General features: G+C 46.1%; 10 protein-coding genes and 1 pseudogene across 11 annotated transcripts; 7 read left to right on the top strand and 4 right to left on the bottom strand.

Annotated features, from left to right (window-relative positions):
- Positions 1-364: 364 nt before the first annotated feature.
- DST1 (transcription elongation factor DST1) lies at positions 365-1,267 on the bottom strand (the record flags this gene model as incomplete). Its single annotated transcript, XM_076687867.1, has 1 exon — positions 365-1,267. One exon carries the CDS (start codon positions 1,265-1,267, stop codon positions 365-367), a length of 903 nt encoding a protein of 300 aa, XP_076537907.1.
- Positions 1,268-1,975: 708 nt separating this feature from the next.
- ATG42 (S10 family peptidase) lies at positions 1,976-3,136 on the top strand (the record flags this gene model as incomplete). The annotated part of the gene is made up of 1 exon (XM_076687866.1): positions 1,976-3,136. One exon carries the CDS (start codon positions 1,976-1,978, stop codon positions 3,134-3,136), a length of 1,161 nt encoding a protein of 386 aa, XP_076537906.1.
- A 1,314-nt stretch (positions 3,137-4,450) lies between these two features.
- RNA15 (Rna15p) lies at positions 4,451-5,308 on the top strand (the record flags this gene model as incomplete). The annotated part of the gene is made up of 1 exon (XM_076687865.1): positions 4,451-5,308. The coding sequence occupies one exon, from the start codon at positions 4,451-4,453 to the stop codon at positions 5,306-5,308; it is 858 nt and encodes a 285-aa protein (XP_076537905.1).
- A 573-nt stretch (positions 5,309-5,881) lies between these two features.
- Positions 5,882-6,802, top strand: RNA15 (mRNA 3'-end-processing protein Rna15p; the record flags this gene model as incomplete). Its single annotated transcript, XM_076687864.1, has 1 exon — positions 5,882-6,802. The coding sequence occupies one exon, from the start codon at positions 5,882-5,884 to the stop codon at positions 6,800-6,802; it is 921 nt and encodes a 306-aa protein (XP_076537904.1).
- A 471-nt stretch (positions 6,803-7,273) lies between these two features.
- On the top strand, positions 7,274-7,716 carry TRVA0_082S00232 (uncharacterized protein; the record flags this gene model as incomplete). The annotated part of the gene is made up of 2 exons (XM_076687863.1): positions 7,274-7,638; positions 7,686-7,716. The coding sequence occupies 2 exons, from the start codon at positions 7,274-7,276 to the stop codon at positions 7,714-7,716; spliced, it is 396 nt and encodes a 131-aa protein (XP_076537903.1).
- A 982-nt stretch (positions 7,717-8,698) lies between these two features.
- On the bottom strand, positions 8,699-10,207 carry CYS4 (cystathionine beta-synthase CYS4; the record flags this gene model as incomplete). Its single annotated transcript, XM_076687862.1, has 1 exon — positions 8,699-10,207. The coding sequence occupies one exon, from the start codon at positions 10,205-10,207 to the stop codon at positions 8,699-8,701; it is 1,509 nt and encodes a 502-aa protein (XP_076537902.1).
- A 956-nt stretch (positions 10,208-11,163) lies between these two features.
- HIS2 (histidinol-phosphatase) lies at positions 11,164-12,084 on the top strand (the record flags this gene model as incomplete). Its single annotated transcript, XM_076687861.1, has 1 exon — positions 11,164-12,084. The coding sequence occupies one exon, from the start codon at positions 11,164-11,166 to the stop codon at positions 12,082-12,084; it is 921 nt and encodes a 306-aa protein (XP_076537901.1).
- A 494-nt stretch (positions 12,085-12,578) lies between these two features.
- TRVA0_082S00166 (uncharacterized protein) lies at positions 12,579-14,636 on the top strand (the record flags this gene model as incomplete). The annotated part of the gene is made up of 1 exon (XM_076687860.1): positions 12,579-14,636. The coding sequence occupies one exon, from the start codon at positions 12,579-12,581 to the stop codon at positions 14,634-14,636; it is 2,058 nt and encodes a 685-aa protein (XP_076537900.1).
- Positions 14,637-14,852: 216 nt separating this feature from the next.
- On the bottom strand, positions 14,853-16,220 carry TRVA0_082S00144 (sugar porter family MFS transporter; the record flags this gene model as incomplete). The annotated part of the gene is made up of 1 exon (XM_076687859.1): positions 14,853-16,220. The coding sequence occupies one exon, from the start codon at positions 16,218-16,220 to the stop codon at positions 14,853-14,855; it is 1,368 nt and encodes a 455-aa protein (XP_076537899.1).
- Positions 16,221-19,326: 3,106 nt separating this feature from the next.
- On the top strand, positions 19,327-19,695 carry TIM9 (protein transporter TIM9; the record flags this gene model as incomplete). The annotated part of the gene is made up of 3 exons (XM_076687858.1): positions 19,327-19,404; positions 19,458-19,612; positions 19,662-19,695. The coding sequence occupies 3 exons, from the start codon at positions 19,327-19,329 to the stop codon at positions 19,693-19,695; spliced, it is 267 nt and encodes an 88-aa protein (XP_076537898.1).
- A 140-nt stretch (positions 19,696-19,835) lies between these two features.
- TRVA0_082S00100 lies at positions 19,836-21,209 on the bottom strand (annotated as a pseudogene). The gene has a single exon. A coding segment is annotated over exon 1 (1,374 nt).
- Positions 21,210-21,211: the final 2 nt, after the last annotated feature.

Below are 21,211 nucleotides of genomic sequence, written 5' to 3'. Positions count from 1 at the left end.
GGAGTCAGAACACTCGTTCATCCCGGAGAGGACATACTAGACAACAATAACCGCGCGCGGTTCAACTGTCTGCCCTGAGGCAAGGGGGAATACACATGCAAACGAATATTAGTGAGTTCACGGATTCTATATTCAAAACGGTTGACCAACCACAGACCAATAAGAAAAATACAAGAACAGAGCCAAACTAGGTGCCCAATAGCGGTAATGCATGTACTCAAAAGACTGTTACTGGTATTACATGTATTGAAATGGATCCATGTTATCGGTTATTGGAAATTAATAATCTGATATTTGTAAGCTCAAATGATAAAGCAGTTCGTGTCAATTCATTAAATAAAATAAACGGCAGATTATACCTCTATTACGAGAACTTCCATCTATTACCACAGTTCTCGCAAGTACAGAAAGTGGTCAGAGGTTCATCAGCCGATCTAGTCTGCATCTGATAGTACGAAACCTTCTTTTGTTTGCACTTGCCGCAAGTGAATCGGTTAGTAACAGCACGTTTCTCCGTCGCACCCCGCGCATTAAACAAGTTCTTCTTCTCCAGCTCCTCAATCTCCTTCTTCAGGTCGTCCGAAGCCATCTCCTGGGGAGACATTTTGTACAGCCTCTCGGCAGAAATGTCCCCATTTACTACACCCTGTCGTAGTCTTGGATTGTGCTTATCCTTGAGATTCATGTATAGCGATCTCATCTTAGCCCTGTAAGTAGCAGTCGTTCCCTTCTCACCCTCAAATACGACCTTCTCAATAGACTTCGCGCAGGCAAGAATATCCGCTGGCGCAGCCTCGGAATCAGTCGCCAGAGCCGTGTAGCAGATATCCACACAACTGTTACGCGCCTTATCCTCGTAAATATCAGTCCGAACTCCGTCATTCTTGGCGTTTCGCGGCTTGCCATGGCTCGTAAACTTAGCCGCCACCGTTTCGCCACCAGAGCTGTCGGGCTTGTTGCCATTAGTCGAACTAGGAGAAGCACTCTTGGTGGACGCCGCAGAAGATGCGGCTGAAGCCTTTGACCGCGCCTTCTGAGCGGAAACCTCGTCCTTCCATTTCTTAATCACCTTTTTCACTTTCTCAGAGACTTCCGCGTCTTCATGGGTTCGCAGTTTGTTCACCGCGATACCCAGCTTGGTTTCCCTGAGAAGCTTCTCAGTTGGCTTTACTCCCGCGTTAAACTGATCTAGGATGCCCTTAATCTTGTCGACGTCGGTCGTTTTGTCCAACGCCTTCATAAGGGCCTTGATCTCGGAAACCTCCATCGTGGGCAAAGTATTATCAACTATATAAACAAGCCGTCTTTACACAATTAATACCGAAGTCTGCCGGATGAATCGAAATTACTAACATGTCCTGAAATTTTGTGTGGGCGCGGTTTGGGACTTTTTCCGTTGCTTTCCGTGGCGTTCGTTGCCCCTTTTGGCCTATCCCCGCCATTACATCTCTCCAGTTATACGGTACCGATACACAATATGCCAGATGTGATATTGTTATTCCTGGTAGTATTGGCGGATTTAATGTAATGTAATTTGAATTGGTTGTAATTGGTTGCATGATTATGGAGTGGATGTTGTTGAATGTTTGTTTGGGGGAATTGCGTTTAACTTTATTGAAATGAATGTCGGTGAGCGAGATAAGGTACCTGTAGTAAACCTGGAAAATCAACAGATAAATATATAATGAGATTCTGGATTAAAGGTGATTACATTTAATCTAACAATTCAAACAATGGACAATTGGTATATAAAAAATGAGGAGGCAGCAATTATTAATGACCAGACACGAAAATGAAGGCCATCATACTTGTTCTATGGCTCGCACTAGCCGCTCACGGTCTAGACAATTGGCTTTTTAAAGTAGAAAACGAAACCATTCCAGATGCTCAATTGCTTATTACGTCTCCGACCGCTTTGGGTGTTGACAAGGTAAAGCAGTATTCCGGTTATCTTGACGTCAATAACCAAAACGACATGTTCTTTTGGTTCTTTGAATCTCGTAGCAACCCCAAGGATGACCCTCTGATTCTGTGGATGTCTGGCGGCCCCGGCTGCGCAAGTACCGGGGCGGGGCTGTTCTTCGAGCTGGGTCCTGCTACTATAACGCCTGACATGGAAGTCAAGACTAACCCCTGGTCATGGAATAAAAACGCTAATGTAATTTTCCTCGACCAACCAGTCGGTGCAGGATACTCGTTTAGCCAAAACACAAGAATTAACAGCACCCCAGCTGCCATGGATATGGTGGTCTCCTTCCTGAAGCTGCTCTACCAGCAATTCCCTCAGTATAGCAAGCTCCCATTTCACATCGCCACAGAATCATATGGCGGCCACTATGGACCTGTCCTGGCAGACGCTATGATTTCCACTGGCATGAACTTAACTAGTTTGATGATTGGCAACGGCATCACCGATCCTTACACCCAGTACGCGTACTACTATCCATTTGCCTGCGAGGTGAACCACGTCTTGTCTGATTCAACTTGTCAGAGCATGCAGAGGAGCGTGGCAGGGTGTCAGCAGGCCATCCAGCAGTGCTATAACAATCCCAACAATCGGTTCACTTGCAGCAGCGCTAGCTTTACCTGTGAGAGCTCTCAACTGAATCCGTACAGCAGAGCCGGACTCAACCCGTATGACTACAGGCTAAAATGCCCGAATGGTGGACTCTGTTATTCAGGGCTAGACGATATTCAGCAGTACCTCAACATGGCCCACGTCAAGGAAACGCTTGGCGTCAAGGATAACCTCAACTACCAGAGCTGCTCAAATGACATCAACATGAACTTCAATCTTAATGGAGACTGGGTCCAGCCGTACCAGAAGCACATTACTAGCATTTTGCAACACAAGGTACCTATTCTAATTTACGCGGGAGATAAGGACTTCATTTGCAACTGGCTGGGTAACCAAGCGTGGACTAAAGCTATCGAATGGCAGGGCAAGGCTGCGTTCCAAAAGAAGAAGCCTGGCGAATGGCAAGTCAGCGGCAAGAAGGCTGGAGAAGTTACCAATTACGACATCTTTACGTTCCTGCGGATCTTTGACGCTGGGCATATGGTTCCTCATGACAAGCCACGGGAGGCTTGGGAAATGATGAATAACTGGGTCAATGGAAAGAGGCAACTCATGTAATCTGTACCTTTCATCCCTAATATGATAATAGCCATTCACCTGCTAAGTTTCAACCCTGCAGAACAGTAAATGCTTTTCCCAATAACCAATTGCTAGTTAAATAATTGAATGATCGTCAAATCCGATTTGATTTATTTACTTATACGGGCCATCGGTGAGTGTGATTTAGCCGATACGACATGACGACTAGTCATTTTATCACCTCCTTCTAATGGATGAGTATGAGTTATTACCATTTCAAATAAGGAAGCACGACCCCTTAGGTACGTTTAAGAGTGTTCCGGCCACTATTGGACTATTCTCGGTAACTGTTAATGGAGGGGGAGGCTAATTTTCCTCGTCAACTTTGTTGATCTTTTCTAATCTGGCCAAAGTTTTATCTGGAATTGCCAATTCATATGCTGTTTTTCCGTAGGCAAGTGTTACCTGACCTACCACTTCCTCGGGTTCACAATGATGAAAGTTGGCTTCCTCAGGACAATGTAATATAGTATTGCTCGAATTCTGTGGAATTTTGACCTCGAATCCATCAACGTTATCCAGAACTGGATCCGAGCCATTTTTGCCATTCCTCACGATCAAGATGCAATAGTTAGGGGAGCCAGGCTCACAGGGTATAATGCAGATAGAGCTATTTTTACAAATGAGGGGGCCATATGTGCCCCATTTCAAAGTTGCGGAAATGATTGAAATTGTTATAACAGTTAGCAGCTTCAATAGCATTTCTGAATACACGCGCTAAAGATTATGTAGGATGCCTCCTGTTTTTATATATACTTGACTTATCGATAGCTTATTACATGACGTCGAGGGATCGCCATGTTTCAGCGGCCCTTGCATAAATGGGCTGGGGAATCTCAACTTTTTTAACCTGTAGCAACAACGCCCATCTAAAAGTCAACTCACGACAGATCGACAATTGTATTTGGTCATACCCCCATATTGGTACTATACTGCGGTACCGTATATCACCTTTATTGGTAGCACTTGGCGGGATTGTTAATCGGTAGGATTTGCAAGCCTTTTGTTCCCACTAGCAATGGCTTGGCACAATGGTCAATTCAGCTATAGAAATACTACATTTTCAGCCCTTCAATAGCAATCATAGAGCAAATCGCTAGCTTTCATGATCAAATTGTACATCTCGAAGGGGACTGGCTATAGAAATAGTCACGGACGAAGTATTCAGACTCAAAATTACCCGCCGTGGTAAATCCCAGCCCAAAGCATCACGAAATCCATCGAAGTTGGCCCGCCGAACTACGGAAATACTGCCGTTTGACAGGACTATCTCCCGCAGAGAAAGAACAAGAAATGTCCGATAAAGGATCCGGGCGGGTTGTGTACGTCGGGTCGATTCCATATGACCAAACAGAGGAACAGGTTTTGGATATTTTTCGGTCTGTGGGACCGGTTGCAAATTTCCGGTTAGTGTTTGATAAAGATACTGGCAAATCGAAAGGATTTGGGTTCGTAGAATACCATGATGCTGAGACTGCCGCTTCAGCGGTGCGAAACTTGAACAACTATCAGATCGGGCAGCGTAACCTCCGCGTAGATTTTTCGCATGAGACCTCCATTGGTCCTAATGTTTTTACATCTAAATCCAGAGGTGAGCCTCTGCCACAGCTGCCAAACGGCCAGTCTCTTCCTCCAGGCGTTACTGCCACTGAGGCAATTACTCGTACTCTTAACGGATTCAGCAGGCAGAGAAATCTCCAGATTATCACCGATCTCAAGTCGGTAATTAATAACAATACCCCGTTAGCAATAGAGCTGTTCCGGACGAGTCCCCAGCTTGCATTTGCCGCAGTCCAGAGCCTGCTTTCTTTGCAATTGGTTAACCCGCAGGTGATTTCTGGGCTCATAGACCAATCCCAGCAACAACCGGCACCACCACCACCTCCCCCTTCTCAGCATACTCAGCAGGCACCTATTCAATCTCTTCCTGCTCCGCCAATCCAACAACAGCAACAACAACCACCAATGCCACCTCAGCAGCAACAGTACCAGCCATCTGGGGGATCAGCACAGCCGGATGAATCCCAGTTAGCTTTGATTAAGCAGGTTATGGGTCTGACGGATATGGAAGTAGAGGGGTTGCCTGCGGATCAGCGAGAAGTTGTTAAAATGCTGAGAGAAAAGGTCCGAACTGGTGAGATTAGGATATAGCCTACGTTCTACAGTACCGTAGTTATTGTATTTATTAATTGTTCATTGAATTGTTGTATTTGCAACGAAGTTTGGGCCCTGCTACCTGTAACTTAACTGTATACCTGTACCACTTTGAACTCTTAAAATGACTATCAAATTGCTTGTGTTTAAACTAGGCCATTTAAGACGAATCCAAAATACCCCTTGAATACTCCCCTGCTCCAATGTACTTGGGGGCCAGCCCCCAAACCCCCGTGGCTCCGCTTCGCGGAGGTCAAATTGACCTGGTAATGTCAATAGCTATACTAATCTCCAATGAAATAATATATTACTATTACAGAATTTACAATTCAATTGACACCATCAACATACAAGTACAATTCTCTATTACCTAGGTATAACTACCGTACTTTCGCGTTTATACCGTGGTATTTCGAAGCCATAATACGGTAGCTGGCAGCTAACTGCAGTAATCGCATGCGAAGACGGGCTCGGTGATTTTTGTTGATGTGTAGCGCGCGCGTTGGGACACCAACGACCGACCCCATCAGGTTGATAGCGGAAGATCTGACGAAAGAGTGAAATTCAACGATGTCAGAGAAGAGGAAAGAGCCATCAAGGGTGGTCTTCCTGGGAGATATCCCATATGATCTGACCGAAACACAAGTAGGCGAATTAGCCAAGCAAGCTGGCCCGGTCCACGACTGTCGTTTAGTGTACGATCGCGAGCGTAATAGGTCACGTGGTTACGCGTTCATCGAGTACGACAGCATCGAGGCTGCCCAGAATGCGGTGCAAATGTTCCATGGCGTCCCGCTGAAAGGCCGTGTGCTGAGGGCGGACTTTTCAAACGATCCAGGTATAAAGTACCGCAATGCGGGCCCCCCGGTGGCTGCCCCGGTGACTACCAAGAAGAAGACCTCTAAGCGATTCAATGACAATAACGACACCAAGAGCCCCGAGGAGATTATCAAATTATTCCAGGATACTCTGAGGACTATAAAACATGGCCATAATGGATACATGAGAGAAGAAGATCGAGTTCCGGTCGACTTGATTGCTAATGATAATATTTCGCGGACCCTTTCGCATTTCCGACCAGATGAGCTGGTGGAGGTAATTGCTAATCTCAAAATCCTCATGCAGCAGGATCCAACTCAGGCTCCAAAATTGCTGCAGCAGAACCCACAATTGATCTATGCTCTGGTTCAGGCGTTATTACTTATGGGATTGGTGGACGAATCGGTTGTGGCCCAGGCAATGCAGGGCCAGTCATTCAATCCCACTCCTACTCCTCCGCCACCACCTCCACCGCCGTCGCATCCTCAATCATACTCACAACAGCCGCAGCACCAGGGCAATGGTGTATTTAACCATCCAAGTTTTGCATCAATGAGCCCGCAGGAGGCTGAAATGATTAGGCAAGTGCTCAGTCTCACTAACGACCAGATAAATGCATTGAACCCTCAGGACAGAGCTGCCATTATGGCCCTTCGGCAGCAGTACTTGTAATCAAAATTTGTAATTATCTACTTTAATTTATGGGTATCATACCAGAATATGGAATGTATTGAATGGGAAATATATATTCAATGAGTGGTTATGAAGCGATTGCAATTGCTGTATCCATACATCAATAACATTACATGAACAAGCTTGATAGCAATCAATCAAGCAATCAATCAAGCAATCAATCAAGCAATCAATCAAGCAATCAATCAGCAATTAACTTGCATTAAGAAGCTCGATGTTATTAGTCAGTTAATTGATCAATCAATTGACACTAGTTAACAACTAGTATTGCAAATAATCAATCAGTGAATGAATTACCAAGTAATAATTGAATGAATTATTAACAATTTGGGATAAAGTTTCCTAAAATATAGCGCGCAAAATAATTTGCGATAAATTAGCGATATAAAAAACCCAAAACGGCCGCCAATCAAACCGCAATACACCAGACAAGAACTCGACGATTCAACCATGTTCCGATCTGTGGCCCTGCGGAGTGCAAGAATTTACCGTTCCCCGGCTGTTCCGGCTGTTCGGGTTCGATACTTGTCCGGCACTCGAGTTGTCATGAACAAGGATGAGAATCCGGTCACCCAGGAACATCTCAACCAGGTCTACAACTCGGACACATTCCAGAAGATGACCAAGTCTCCAGAATTGATGCAGAAGTTCCGGGACATTGTCGACTATCTTGTAGAAAACCAGCTGATTACCCCTGGCCAACCTCCATCGTTCATGCAGGTGGCCAAGATCGTCTCTAACCGAGAGGCTCGGGACAAGCTCGCTGCATTCAATGAGGCTGCACAGGAGGCTGGCGTTGATTTCAAGGCCGATGAGTAAGTAGTAGTTTTTTGAACAATTTGGGCAATTGCTAACAATTTAGGTTCCAAAACATCCTCAAAAACATGAAATAATGAATACGTATTGTAAAATAAACTGAATACATAATATACCGGTATCTAGGGCCATTGAATAATTCGGACCAGTTCATTGGTATTATATTGATAAGGTAGCGATATACCTGACGACATTACCATTAACCACTAAAATGTATCCAACATAGGCCATATTTTTATTATGGGTGTAGAATCCTTTCATAGTACTTCATATCGTTGATCCCTCTCATAATTCGAGTAGCTTATATCTATGGATATGTGGAATGAGAGCTAAAGGTAACTATTCTGCCGAGGAGCTCTGTTTGAATTGATGCTGTATCAAGCAAATAGCTTGCTATGGAGATACAAATTAAAGTCTTTAATTTCACAGCCCAGATGGACAAGTAGCTCTCTATTGCTCCAGTCCTATAGCTACCATTTCTACCATTTGACGAGTTGGTAGGAGACGATTTCTCGGACGGTTTAATAAGTACCAGAGAATGATACCTCACAGGACGAGTGCGACACTGGCTAACCGACCCAGTTGATACGCAACGAATATAGTCACCTCTGTCGATTGTAAGTTATTGTTCTAAGTGGAGCCTTCTGACCGTTGGCTATGATTTATTGTCAATAATTGATCCTTGTAGATACACCTCGTATACCCCCATACCCCCTTTGGAGATTATTCTCTTCGTAGCAGAGCTATCGGGATGTACTCGCTGTGAAGTAATCCCCCCAAGCCCCTTCGTAGCTCTGCTTCGCAGAGATCTTGTAGCAGTTAATGACCTCCGCGAAGCGGAGCTACGAGGGTCTGGGGGCTGGCCCCCAAGTCAATTGAAACTGACTCTCTGCGAAGCAAAAGTACACCTAGGGCTCCGCTGACGCGGAGGACATCTTTGATTGCTATGATACTGATCGCTTTACTATTAGTTAGGTGGTCATAAAAATGAATAATATTAATAGTTGATCATAATATAGCCATAATCATGTAAAGCTGTTGAAAGCTGCATTAATAAATCTAGTCAAAGGAAACACCACTCTTCTGCAGGAACGCCAGAAGATCAACCTTGGTAACAACATGGAGAGCCTTGAGACCATCAGCAGTCTTCTCGCACACAATGGCAGCAGAGTTGTGCTCGAAGAATCGGTTCAACGCAGACAGCGGGGTGTCCTTAGTGATATGCACAAAGCCTCGTCGCTTCTTCTTTGGAGCCTCCTGAGTATCCAGAGCAGCAGTGCTTGGAGCCTCGAAGCTCTCAAGCTTTCGGAAATCAAGCATGACATCCTTGACAAGAGTATTGTTGTTAGCCTTGCCTCGAGCCATGTAGGACAGAATGTTACCCAGAGTAACCAGACCAACAAGCTTGCCAGCAACAGTGGAAACAGGAAGCTGGTCAAAGCTCTTCTCTCGCAGCAGCTCAATAGCAGCAGAGATCTTAGTGGTCTCCTGAACAGTGACCACTGGCTTCAAGTTAAGGTCAGCAATAGTGGCACCCTTGTACTGGGCCTTCTTGGCCTCCTGGGCAGCAAGAGTAGCATCGTCTACGAAACCATTGTACTGCATCCAATCGTCGTCAACAAACTTGGTGAGATAAGATCGGATGGAGTCTGGAAGAACAACCACCAAAACATCATCCTTCTTAAGAGTCTTAGCAACCTCCAATGCAGCATAAAGAGCACTACCAGAAGAACCACCAACCAAAAGACCTTCCTCTCGGATGAGTCGTCGAGCAAGCAAGAAGGACTCTCGGTCCTTGGTCTTAACCCACTGGTCTACGGTCTTAAGATCCAACACCTCTGGCATGAAATCGTAGCCAATACCCTCCACCTTGTATGGAGCATCGAGTTCATTACTGTCATCAGTTCCAGCCAGAATGGAGCCCACTGGGTCTGCACCAACAACCTTAATATTTGGGTTCCTCTTCTTCAATGCTCGCGAAATGCCCGTAATAGTACCACCAGTACCAGCGCCAGCAACCAAATGGGTAACTTTACCGTCAGTCTGCTCCCAGATCTCATAGCCAGTGCCTTCCTCGTGGGCCAATGGGTTGTTTGGGTTGGAGTACTGGTCAAGAATTACCGCATTCGGGATCTCCTTCTCCAATCGCTTAGCAACGCCAATATGCGATTCTGGAGCGTCCCAGGCGGCCTCAGTTGGGGTTCGGATAATCTCAGCACCCAGAGCCTTCAATACAGAGACCTTCTCATTAGACATCTTCTCCGGAAGAGTGATAATGGTTCGGTAGCCCCGAACAGCGCCCATGAGAGCCAGCCCAATACCCGTGTTACCGGAGGTAGGCTCGATCAGGGTGTACCCTGGCTTAATACGGCCCTCGGCCTCGGCCTGTAGAACCATTCGCCGCGCAATTCGGTCCTTAACAGACCCGCCAGCGTTGAAGTACTCGCATTTGGCGAGAATGGTGCACTCAATGCCCATGCTCTGCGGAATCTTGTTCAGCCGCACGAGCGGAGTGTTGCCGATCTGCTCGATAATCGACTCGTTGATCTTAGGGGGTGCTTCCGACATATTTTCTATTTCCTTCTAACAGTTCAGGTTATCGATTAGGATCGATTATTAGATGATGAAATGATTTTTTAGGGGAGAAAATTGGCTGTGAAACGGTTTTTTTCACAACGCAGGGCATCGCATGCGTGATCCCTCCTATAGCCGTATGAGGCGCGCGGCCCGAGGATCACCGGCGGGGTTATATAAGCCGCACTAGATGCGGCTATTGTTCATGCATCCAACTTGGGTTCATCCGTCTTGGTTTGAGTGTAGTGAAGGCAATTTATTTGTAATGCTACTGGAGACTTAGAACTGGAAGTAATTGATTTGTTAACTGTTTAAAATTTAAAGATTATTTAACTGTTAACCAAGCGCTCATTCTCGTGGTGCCAGTAAGCTACTGAAAAAAAAAAAGCTGCTGCAAACAAATGTATAACGTTATTCATGAAAGAATGACTTTTTATGAAGTTCAATTGGAGGAAAGACAAGAGTCTGTCGAATTTTATTTCGTTCTTGCGTCATCCATGCAGGTATTTGGCTATAATGGTACGGTACCGCTATAGCCAATTGTTTGCACGCCATCTCCAGATAGATTCTGCTATATATGTATAACATTTGGTAGAGTTGAAGATATATAGGAGTTTGGACGCAACACTTACGTTTATACATGTGTGTAGGAACCTATACCTCCGCGGAGCGGAGCCACGGGGGGTCTGGGGGGCTGGCCCCCCAGGTACGACTCCTAAGGCACGTTGAAGCGCACTTCGGCCACTATTGGATGTCACACATTTTTTGCTCTAACATCTGCCAGTATAATACCGTAGGTAGCAGTAAAAGCCGAGTACCGGTAGTTGGGTCCCCCGATATTTAGGTCCGTCGCCCAAACCCGGGGCCTTATGCAAGATGAATTTCGGACGAAATATACTTTTTATACAGTAAATAAAGATCGACCAAATACCCATAATATTCCATCAAAGATGCACAGCCATCACTCCCACAGCGGACAGTATGTCCAACATGCCAAAGATAGGTTAGAACAGGTTATAGACGAGGCTGTCCGGTGCAAGATGGAGGTGTTTTGCCTGACCGAACACATGCCTCGGATCAAACCCAGCCATCTATACCCCGAAGAGATAGCCAGCAACACTACCGTCGAGGACCTGGCCAAAGTGTTTGATAGCTACTACCACCACGCTAGGCTGCTCCAGGAGCAGAGGCAAAATGAAATTACTCTGCTGGTTGGTATGGAAGCCGAACACATTGGCCCAGGGTACTATACTCTCATCGAACAGCTGCACAAAAAATACGATCTAGATCTCGTAGTCGGGTCAATTCACCACGTCAACGAGATCCCAATTGACTTCGATGTTGACCTGTGGATGAAAGCCTTGGAGAGCACCGGGGGATCGGCCCAAAAGTACTTTGAACGGTACTTTGACGACCAGTATGAGATGCTGCAAAATGTTAAGCCTCAAGTCGTGGGGCATTTTGATCTGATTCTTCTGTTTGCTAGACAGGAAAACTGTGGCGACTTTGACATTTCCGACCTCAAAAAGAACAAACCGGTGTGGGACAGGATTGTACGTAACATTGTATACGCCAAGTCCATTGGCGCCATGATCGAGATTAACTCGGCGGCCATACGAAAGGGCTGGGACTCGCCGTACCCCAAGCTCGACATTCTCAAGGCCATTCTTGACAATGAAGGCGAGGTATGCCTCAGCGATGACTCACACGGCGTCGCCCAGGTGGCGCTCAATTACCATCGAAGTCTAGAGTATCTGCAGCAGGCTGGCGTGAGCCGCGTGCATTACCTTACGCGTGACGGGACTAAGGTGGTGAAAAAAAGCATTCCGTTAGACGAATTGGTGAAAAACTGGACCTATCCGAATAAGTAAATACGTTTGATTATGCTACGATTTTTGATTGCCTTTATTGCGCGGCAATTATTGCAAGTGCAAGGCCAAATTTGTTCCAATTGCCGTGTGTAAGAAGTTCTGTATATTCCCTCTAAAATAATTTCTAATTGCTATAAGTTAATACAAGAGTAATACCACCGGTAGTCAACTTCTTTAGAAATTTAAATTTACGTGTCGTGATATAACCGTATTTTCCAGCGCCGTATGAAGATCCGATCGGCGTGATAATACCTGAGTCCGATAAGCGGCACCATTGTTCAACTCCACGACTTTTACATTTGTAGACAGGGGGGTGTGTCATCTCCGACGGCATCATTTGAACAAAGCCAACGGGCTGACTTTCGGGTTCTACTTAAAACCCATATTTTCATCGCTAATTTTGTATCCAGCACAAGATTCACTACAAGATTCGTAGTGGTGAGTGGGGAAGATAAACTTTAAGCTTCAAAACCTCGGATTTTTTAAGTGCAGAAATGAAGAATCCCTGGTGGTATACTCCACATCAGAAAGATGCCAGGTATGAGGACTGGGAAAAAGGTTCAGAGGAGACCATTCCGCTGTATAGAGAGGCAAAGCCTGGTCAATTCGCCCCTCGACAAAGAGGTAAAATGGCGTTCCAGCTGTTGTCCTTCGTTGGTACCGCAATTGGCCTGTTCTGGATCCTATCCAATGTGTTTTCCATTGAATTGGCCTCAGGAGTATCCTTCTTCTTGAGTACCGGAGAAGAGACTCCAGTTATCTTCCAAATGACCCACGAAGTAGACTTTGGTGTGTCCCCAGTTGCGTCTCAATTGATTGAAGACCACGTGTTTGGCCGTTCGTGGTACACGCCGTTTGTTGGACAGTACACTCCTCCAGATGTAGACTTCAATAGAGTCGTCCTGTCTATGGACGCTAGTGTCGATGGGACTCAATTCGACCGGCTGAGCCATTTCTTCGTTGGTGGAGTCGAAGTGTGGAGGCCCTCGACTGCTGAACCTGGTGGAAGGAACGTGTCGTTTGGATTCACCAAAGATGTCAGCCCATTCATTGCTCTGTTCAAATCCCCGCAGCCGATTGTCCATGTGCTTCGAAACATTGTTGACGAGACCTACACTGGTCCAATTGTCATGAAGATTCGAGCCGACTTCTACAATGTTCCGGAGGAAAGAAGGACTGGCGAATCAGTAGCAGACTCTTACCGTGGTTATGCCAATGAGATTTCTCCGTTGTTGCCTGATGGCGTGTCGACTAGCCAGGGCCACATTTACAGCCTCCCGAACGACGACGCCACTATCAAGATTAAGCAGGTGCCAAAGAACACCACCAAGGCTGTCATCAATGTGTTTGCGTCGGGCAATGGCGAAGAAGAGTTCTGGTACGCAAACGTGTTCTCCGAGTACTCCAAGGGTATTGGTTTCGGCGAAGGAGGCCACGGCCCATCTCGTTCGGTTAGCGTATTTGTTAACGACATTCTAGCCGGCTTTGCATACCCATTCCCGATTATCTATACGGGCGGAATCTCCCCAGCGTTTTGGAACCCTGTGGTAGGAACCAACGCTTACGACGTGCCGTCATACGACATTGATATAACCCCATTGTTGCCTATTCTGTGGGAGCAGGACGTTTCGATCAAGATTGAAATGGACAATGGTGATGGTAACCGAAAGTTTCCGCCTATTAGCCAGGACTGGCTCGTCACTGCTAGCATCCTTTCGTGGCAGGCTCCAGGGATTAAAGGCTCTGCCTCAGACTCGGTTTATACCTTTGACAGCAAAAACAAGCGAACCAAGATTGGCATATCGGTTCCAGGCGGGCGATCTCTTAACCAGATTTACTCTGGTAGCAGGGCCGCTTGGACTAATGCGACTCTCAAGTTTGACAATGGTGAAGCTATTGATTATTCCTGGTCCCAGAAAGGTAGCCTGAACAGCGTCATCAACATGGCCGATCGTGGTGCCAAGGAGAACATTGCCAATTCCTGCTCTGGTCGAAACATTGTGACTGTTAACGGTACTGAACTGTCCGACTATGAGTTTAGCTACCCGCTGGTCCTGGGTCAGACTTTGGCTAAAGGCTCGCACAGCTACAACATGTACATTGCTCGAAGCACTAGCAGCCATGAGCATGTCTCTGGTGAATTTATTTGGTCTGCTCAGAATGGGTCTACGGTGTCGGAGATTGATGGTCACCGGTTCCTTGGGGGGTCTTCCAAAATGGACCACAGGTACAAGACTAATTTGTATGGTAATGACTACAGCCGACGGGTCAAGGCGGAAAACGGCACCATTTATTATGACGAACCAATGGAAGACGGTGACTGGGCCAACTATAATTACCTTAGCCGGGGCATTGACTCGATTGCAGAAATCAATGTGTTCGCATCAGACGAAGATAAGAGCCGTGTGTCGGAGTCGATCCGCAAGCTGTTTGAGTCGGTCTTTGAAGGATACTCGGGCTACACTCCGCCAGTTGTAACTGCTCGCGGTCTCCCTCTCCCGAAGTACTTCAAAAGCTCGAACCGCGGCCACTACTTGGCGAGAGTCTTGTAATGAAATATCGTAGATATTGTGATAGTTTATTCTGCATAACAGTGTGTGCCCGAACTTCTTTTGCATTCGGAGAATATCAAGCTCCTCAGTACGCGCAGGAATATCTGGATTAGTTATATAATTAAGTGTTAATATATATCCAGCACTAGGATGAATTAATCACAGTCTAAAGAACAAACGAATAAGGGAAGACATTACACATGAAATAAAGACAGGTCAGACACTTTGCTCTGAAGAATCCTGCTCTGAAGAACGCGCCTCCTCCTGAACTTCAGCCCTTGGCTTTTCACTGTCAGAAGGAGAAGATGCCTCAAACAAGCCAATTCGCTCAGCCTCGGACTCCACCTGAGTAGGAGTGAGCTTCTCCATGGTCTGGGCGACTCGCCAGCTGAACTTCTTCTCAACGTAGGCCCTGGCGAAGATAATATCCATCTCTTCGAGGCTTCGACCAGCCGTCTCAGGATAGAAGAAGAAGATAATTGGCACCCAGAGGAAGTTGATGATGGCAAAGAACAAGTAGCAGCCCCACTCGGAAGAGTTGATGAAGATTGGAGTGAACATGACAACAGCGAAGTTGGAGAGCCAGTTGGTGCAGGTGGAAATGGAGGCAGCAACAGTTCGGGTCTTCATTGGGTTGATCTCCGGTGGGTACACCCATGGAAGAGGAAGAATGGTCCATGCAAAGAAGAAAATGAAGAGATAGAGACCGACCGCAGCACCCTTGGCAGTCTGCTCAGTTGGATGAACCAAACAGCCGAAAGTAATCAGGAAAGCACAGCCCTGACCAATGGCACCGATAAGGAAGAGTGGCCGTCGGCCGAGCCTCTCAATGAGGAAGAACGAGGGAATGGTCGAGATGGCATAGACAGTGGCGAAGATACCGCCCATGACCAGGGACATTCGTCGAGTCTGGTGCATAGAGTTCTCAAACAAAACGGTGGAGTAGTAGATGGCAGCATTGCAACCGGTGAACTGCTGGAAAAACTGGGTCGAAGAACCAACAAGCATTCGTCGGAGGTGCTGCGTCTTACCGCCAGTGAGAACCTCTCGGAAACCGGCCTGGTGGCCAGTTCGAGTGATAGCCTCCTCAATAACTCGGATTTCAGAGCTGAGGTTTGGATCATCAAGCTGCTGGCCATTGATCTTGGCCAAGACAATCTGGGCTTCCGCAATACGGGATCGTGCAACCAACCATCGTGGAGATTCTGGCAGGGACCAAGCGCCGATGATGACAAGAACGGCAAACACGACCTGGAAGGCAATTGGGAATCGCCATTGCACAGAAGAATTGACGTAAGAGAGGCCAAAATCAATCCAGTATGCAATCAGCGTGCCAACCGCTACGACGGCACCCTCGAGATTGACGAGGAAGCCTCGGTTCTCGGCTCGCGACATCTCAGACTGCCACACAGGAATGGTTGCAGTATTTAGACCATTGCCTACACCGGTGACGACTCGGCCAATAACAAACTGACCAAGACCCCAGTGAGGACCAAATGCAGAACAGCTGATAACGGTACCAATGATGATGATAGTTGAACCAACGATAATGAGTGGACGTCGACCAATCTTTTCACCCCTCATGAGGGCGAAAGTAGCACCAAAGAAACAACCAAGCTCATAACACGAAGTGACAGCCCCCTGGACGACGGTAGTGTGCTCCTAAGTGCCGCCAGTGGCAGGGAATTCCTTGTTGAATTCAGTACCAGTGATAATACCTGTCAACAGTTAGCTTTTACTTCCTCCACATAAAACTTAAACGAAGCCTTTGCGATAATTTGATAAGGTCTGAAACGCAACCAAAAGCCAATTTCCATGATGAAATAGAGATGACGCAAAGGTTATAACCTTGCCTCTACCCCACGATTTTACCAATTTGAAGACTCTAGGCCATCTTAATCGAATCGAAAATGCTGTCGCATACAGGAAGGACTTACCAGACATAACACCTTGGTCATAGCCAAAGAAAGAAAAGCCGACAACAGCAGTAGCAGTGATTGCTACTCGTAGGGCTCGGCCGCTAAGGCCGGCTGTATTTGTACGGGCTTTCAAGCCCTCCATGAAACGACCCATGTTGTCTTACCGATTTATTTTATCGATTGATTTACAATCTCCAGGTTTCATGCGGAATTGGCCATGTATTTATAATCGTAATCTATATGAAAGGCGGAGGTAACTATATTTTTTTTTCTCATCGTCCTTACATACGATTGCCCTCTATACCTTGGAACTATGTCATCGACAGTCGTCCTTCCAAATTAAACTCAAAGAGATCCGAAACAGCATGCATCATGTAAGGTAGAAAAGTCCGTGTGTGAGCCTGTCTCCAATCAGCGGTAGAAAAAAGAATATCTGCAACATATGCTCTGTAGTACCGCCGTCGCTGTCACAGTTGGTGTGCTTAGCACCTGTAAATTTTGTACAGTGGAACTGCCGACAGCCATACAGGGGGGAGAGAGAGGCTATTAGTATGCACATGCACTCACAGGTGAGTGTAACCATGTCTAGCGAAAAATACTTTCAGGCGCCGGAGCATGCGATCGAAAGCTGCCATCGTATTTCATGGTGTCCAATCAGCATAATTGACTAATTTTTCTGGGGGTGCCTCTTCCAGTCGCCTAACTATACCGTGGCCTTTGGGGGTTGCGAATTACTGCCCATAAATATGACCGATAAAACTGGGCATATTCATCCCTTCTGCAAATCATTACCCCGAAAAACGATCTATTCATACAGAAGATCAGCCATGTGAATGACTTGGGTCACGGTTACCAACGGAACGATTTGCGACAGTGCGGCACGAAAACGGTCCAAAGTACTGACGATAAACTGAATTGAACGTGCTTATAACAATTACTTTTCCTACATAACCACAGCCATCACCGCAAACGTCATAGACATCGCTATTGTGCTGTATGTTTTCTAACATGCAGAAACTTGGGCTTGGATTTCTTAACCGAGCTCGGCTTTCTCAACCCTTGAAGATGATGCCGTCTGGCCATCATAGGGTACCCGAGCAAGAAGAAGTTTTTTACAGCATCGAAATCTATTCATTTAGAACCTAACTTGCCCAATGATTCCGCAATTCGACGCGTTGGTTATTTTTTTTCCATACTAACCAAATCAAACCGGCTGGTACTACCGATCACTGCAACTTACTTCGCATATTAGCCTTCCTGTTCAAGCTGTTCCGGTGCGTGTCTCTCATGTACCATACATTTCCGCTCTTGAGATGCCTCCGACGGAGGGGTTCCTTTCAACTGCCTCCGAGCCATGCATGAACTCCCCCCACCTTGTGCTTCCGAAGCAGGGGCAAAAGACAGCTCTTCCCCCGCTCTGTACATTAAGCCGCTGCTCTGTTGCCGAATCATTTGCCGAACAGGATGCCATCACAAGAACACGTCTAGAACCAAAAAATCGCTCCATTGCCTTTTTTTTTCCCGTCCAAATATACTCATCATTTTTTTTTCCCGCTTGTATAGTCGCCTCTCTTATCATCCGACAGCTATAATCCCACGCGAGCTCTAGAGACTGTTCGTCATACTACATCTTGAACTTACATAACCTTCCTCCGTTTAACTCGGGTTCCGGAGATACGTCATAGTTTTTCTTCGCCTGTAGCCACTATAGTTCAAGAGATTTGAGTACATATGTACAGTTATGATCATCGCTTAGTAACGGACACTCCATGATTTGTTTGTGATTCATTGAGAGACGTCGGTTGGTTGCAAGAATGTTGGTTAGTACCAGTACGGCAATGGGTGTCAAAACGACCACACACAACATGTACTAGTTTTTCATTACGGTAACTAACAGAGAGTCGTAAACCCCCACATCCTTTACATGCATTCATAATTCGTCCTAACAGTTATACAATGTATTATCGTCTTAGTGGAGAAGAATATCTATACAGCCCCAAATAAAAAGAAATCGTCAGACCACTCCGCTATACATTTAAATGCCTTTTCTTTTGTTGGTTACGCGTATTATCATCTCAGGCTTACAAATCGCACAGCTGGCAAAAGATCAAGAATTCAGGTGAACCATGTGCGGCTCACGCGGCTTGACTGTGTTCGAAAAAAGTTTTCCCATTTAATTGTTATAGGCTCGCTTTTTTGTTTACAATGGTAGTGTACTGTAGCGGTTTAAAGTAGCTTTGGATAATTCCTTGCGTACCTTGAGTTCTTTACTGGAGAAGCTTATTCAATTGGTTTATGTGTGTAGAAATCAAACTTTGGGTCAATTGAGAAGGTGCTAAAGCAAACAGCAATAAATTGCCAAATACAGTACCAAAGAGTTGGCAATATATACCTTAAAACTATCGCTAATAAGTACGATCGTTTTAGCGTCTGCTTGAAGTCAGGGAATGATGGAGAATAACATAAGACATCAAACGTAGAGCCGCACCAATAATATGCGGCTCAAATCACGTGACATCTCTAAGTTATAATGAAGCTAATTGGTTGCAGCCCCCCCTGGAGATACAAATCAAACATATTTCTAAGATTCAATTTCTTCAGCTACTCCATTGGAACTGATGCCCCAGAATGTCCAGAGTATCTCGTAGGTCTTCATTCAATGGGGGGACGGCTCGCGCAAGCACAGTGGCACAAAAATTTCGCTGTCCCAACCATCGGTGGATACAAGAGACGCAAATTTCGACTGAATATTTGACATTAAATAGACAAAGATGGATCAGCTTAATTCTCGAGAACAGCAGGAGTTCCAGCAGCTTGTTGAGCGAAAGCAGATGAAGGATTTCATGAGAGTACGTCGTTAAAAAGTGGTGTTGGGTGTTTCATGAGGCTAATTATGGTGTAGCTTTACTCGTCTCTGGTCCAGCGATGCTTTGGCGACTGCGTCAACGACTTCACCTCCAAGTCTCTTACTTCGAAGGAGGAAACCTGCATTCTCCGATGCTCTGAGAAGTTCTTGAAGCATAGCGAGCGAGTCGGACAGCGATTCCAGGAGCAAAAGTAAGTGATTTACCGCTATTAGAATGTAAGAATACTAACTGGTTTGTAGCGCTGCTTTGATGCAACAGCAGGGTAAGATGTAAATATTATGTTATCCGATAGTTTTATATCTGTATTGTATATATATGTATGTTATTTTGTTCTTGTTATACATGTACATTGTTAGCGGTGGGTTAGTATTCATTAACTCGTTACATCATAATTTATATCGTAAGCGTGGGAACTATCGCTTCCGACGTTTGGGATCGACTGATTCTTCCACTTTGGGAGCTGAGGCAGTAGGAGTTCCACTCGCACTTCGCCCAGTTCGCTCCACAGCGCGGAACATGGCGATGTAAGACTCCGTTTCCAACTGCATGTCCTTGGCCCAGTTTGACATGTCACTGTCCCACTGGTTGTACATAATGGCATTGGCAAACATTTTCTCCAATTCCCGTTCCAATTCGTTTGTGCAGGCAATGGTACCGTCCTTAACGCCTTGCCTAATGGTTCGCAGATCAGTAGGGGAGAAAATTAGGTCGTAGTAATTCGGTGCGTCGTTCGGATTGACTGGGTGGTCAAAGAATGAAGCGGATTTGTTGGATGCAATGTTGGAGAGTAACGGGGCCACTGAGTTTTGGAACTTTCGATTCGTTGGCGCAGGAGAGGCAGAGGTCTGTCGCTTCCTTTTACGTTTATTCTGCTCAGTCTCTTCGTCTTCGCTTTCTTCATCTTCTTCATCTTCATCCTCTTCTTCTTCCTCTTCTGATTTTTCTTCTTCTTCTTCTTCTTCTTCTTCTTCAGATTTTTCTTCCTCTTCCTCTTCCTCTTCCTCTTCCTCTTCCTCTTCCTCGCCGCTTTCCTCAGTTTCTTCCTTTACCTTCTCCTCAACATCCTCTTTCGTTTCGCCTTCTTCCTCACTACTGGCTTCGTCCTTCGTACGCTTCTGCTTGGACTTCTTATCAGGCTTGATATCAACTTCATTCTCAGATTCGTCTTCGCTCTTGATAGCTTTCTCAGGCTTAGAAGCCTGCCCCTCTTCGTGGGCCTCCTTTTCTTTAAGCGCTCGACTTTCCGCGCGAGTTCGAGCTTTCTTCTTCACAGGCTCATCCTCGTGTTCCGGCTCATCCCTTCGGTTTCGAGTCCGGCCTCTTCTTTCTTCGGCAGCCGCCTTGCTAGTTTGTCTGGTTCGAGAACGTCTTCGATCGCCGCGAGTTCGGGGTCTTGTTCGACTCTCGTCTTCGGACTCGCTCAACTCTTCTTCCTTGGGTTTTTCTTCCTCCTCTTCCTTTTCTTCCCTTGGTTTCTTGCTTGGTATTGTGGGCTCTTTAGACTCAACCTCTGCTTCATCAAGCTGCTCTTCTTCGTTCTCTTCTTTTTCTTTTTCTTCCTCTTCCTCCTCTTCTTCTTCTTCTTCCTCCTCTTCTCCTTCCTCTTCTTCTTCCTCTTCTTCCTCCTCCTCCTCTTCTTCAGCTTCAGACTCAACCTCCTTTGCTTTTAGAGTCTCTTCCTTCTCTTTATCATCTTGCTTCGTCTCCTCCTCTTTGGTCTTTTTGACTTCTTCCTCTTTCTCGTCTACTTCCATTGCCTCAGCCTCCTCCTCTTCTGCCTTTTCTTCCT

Source organism: Trichomonascus vanleenenianus (assembly GCF_965637985.1).
Source record: "Trichomonascus vanleenenianus strain CLIB 3782 genome assembly, contig: TRVA0_082S, whole genome shotgun sequence".
Taxonomy (NCBI): Eukaryota; Fungi; Ascomycota; class Dipodascomycetes; order Dipodascales; family Trichomonascaceae; genus Blastobotrys; species Blastobotrys vanleenenianus.
Note: the sequence above shows the minus strand (reverse complement) of the source record. Positions and strands in the feature narration are given on the sequence as shown.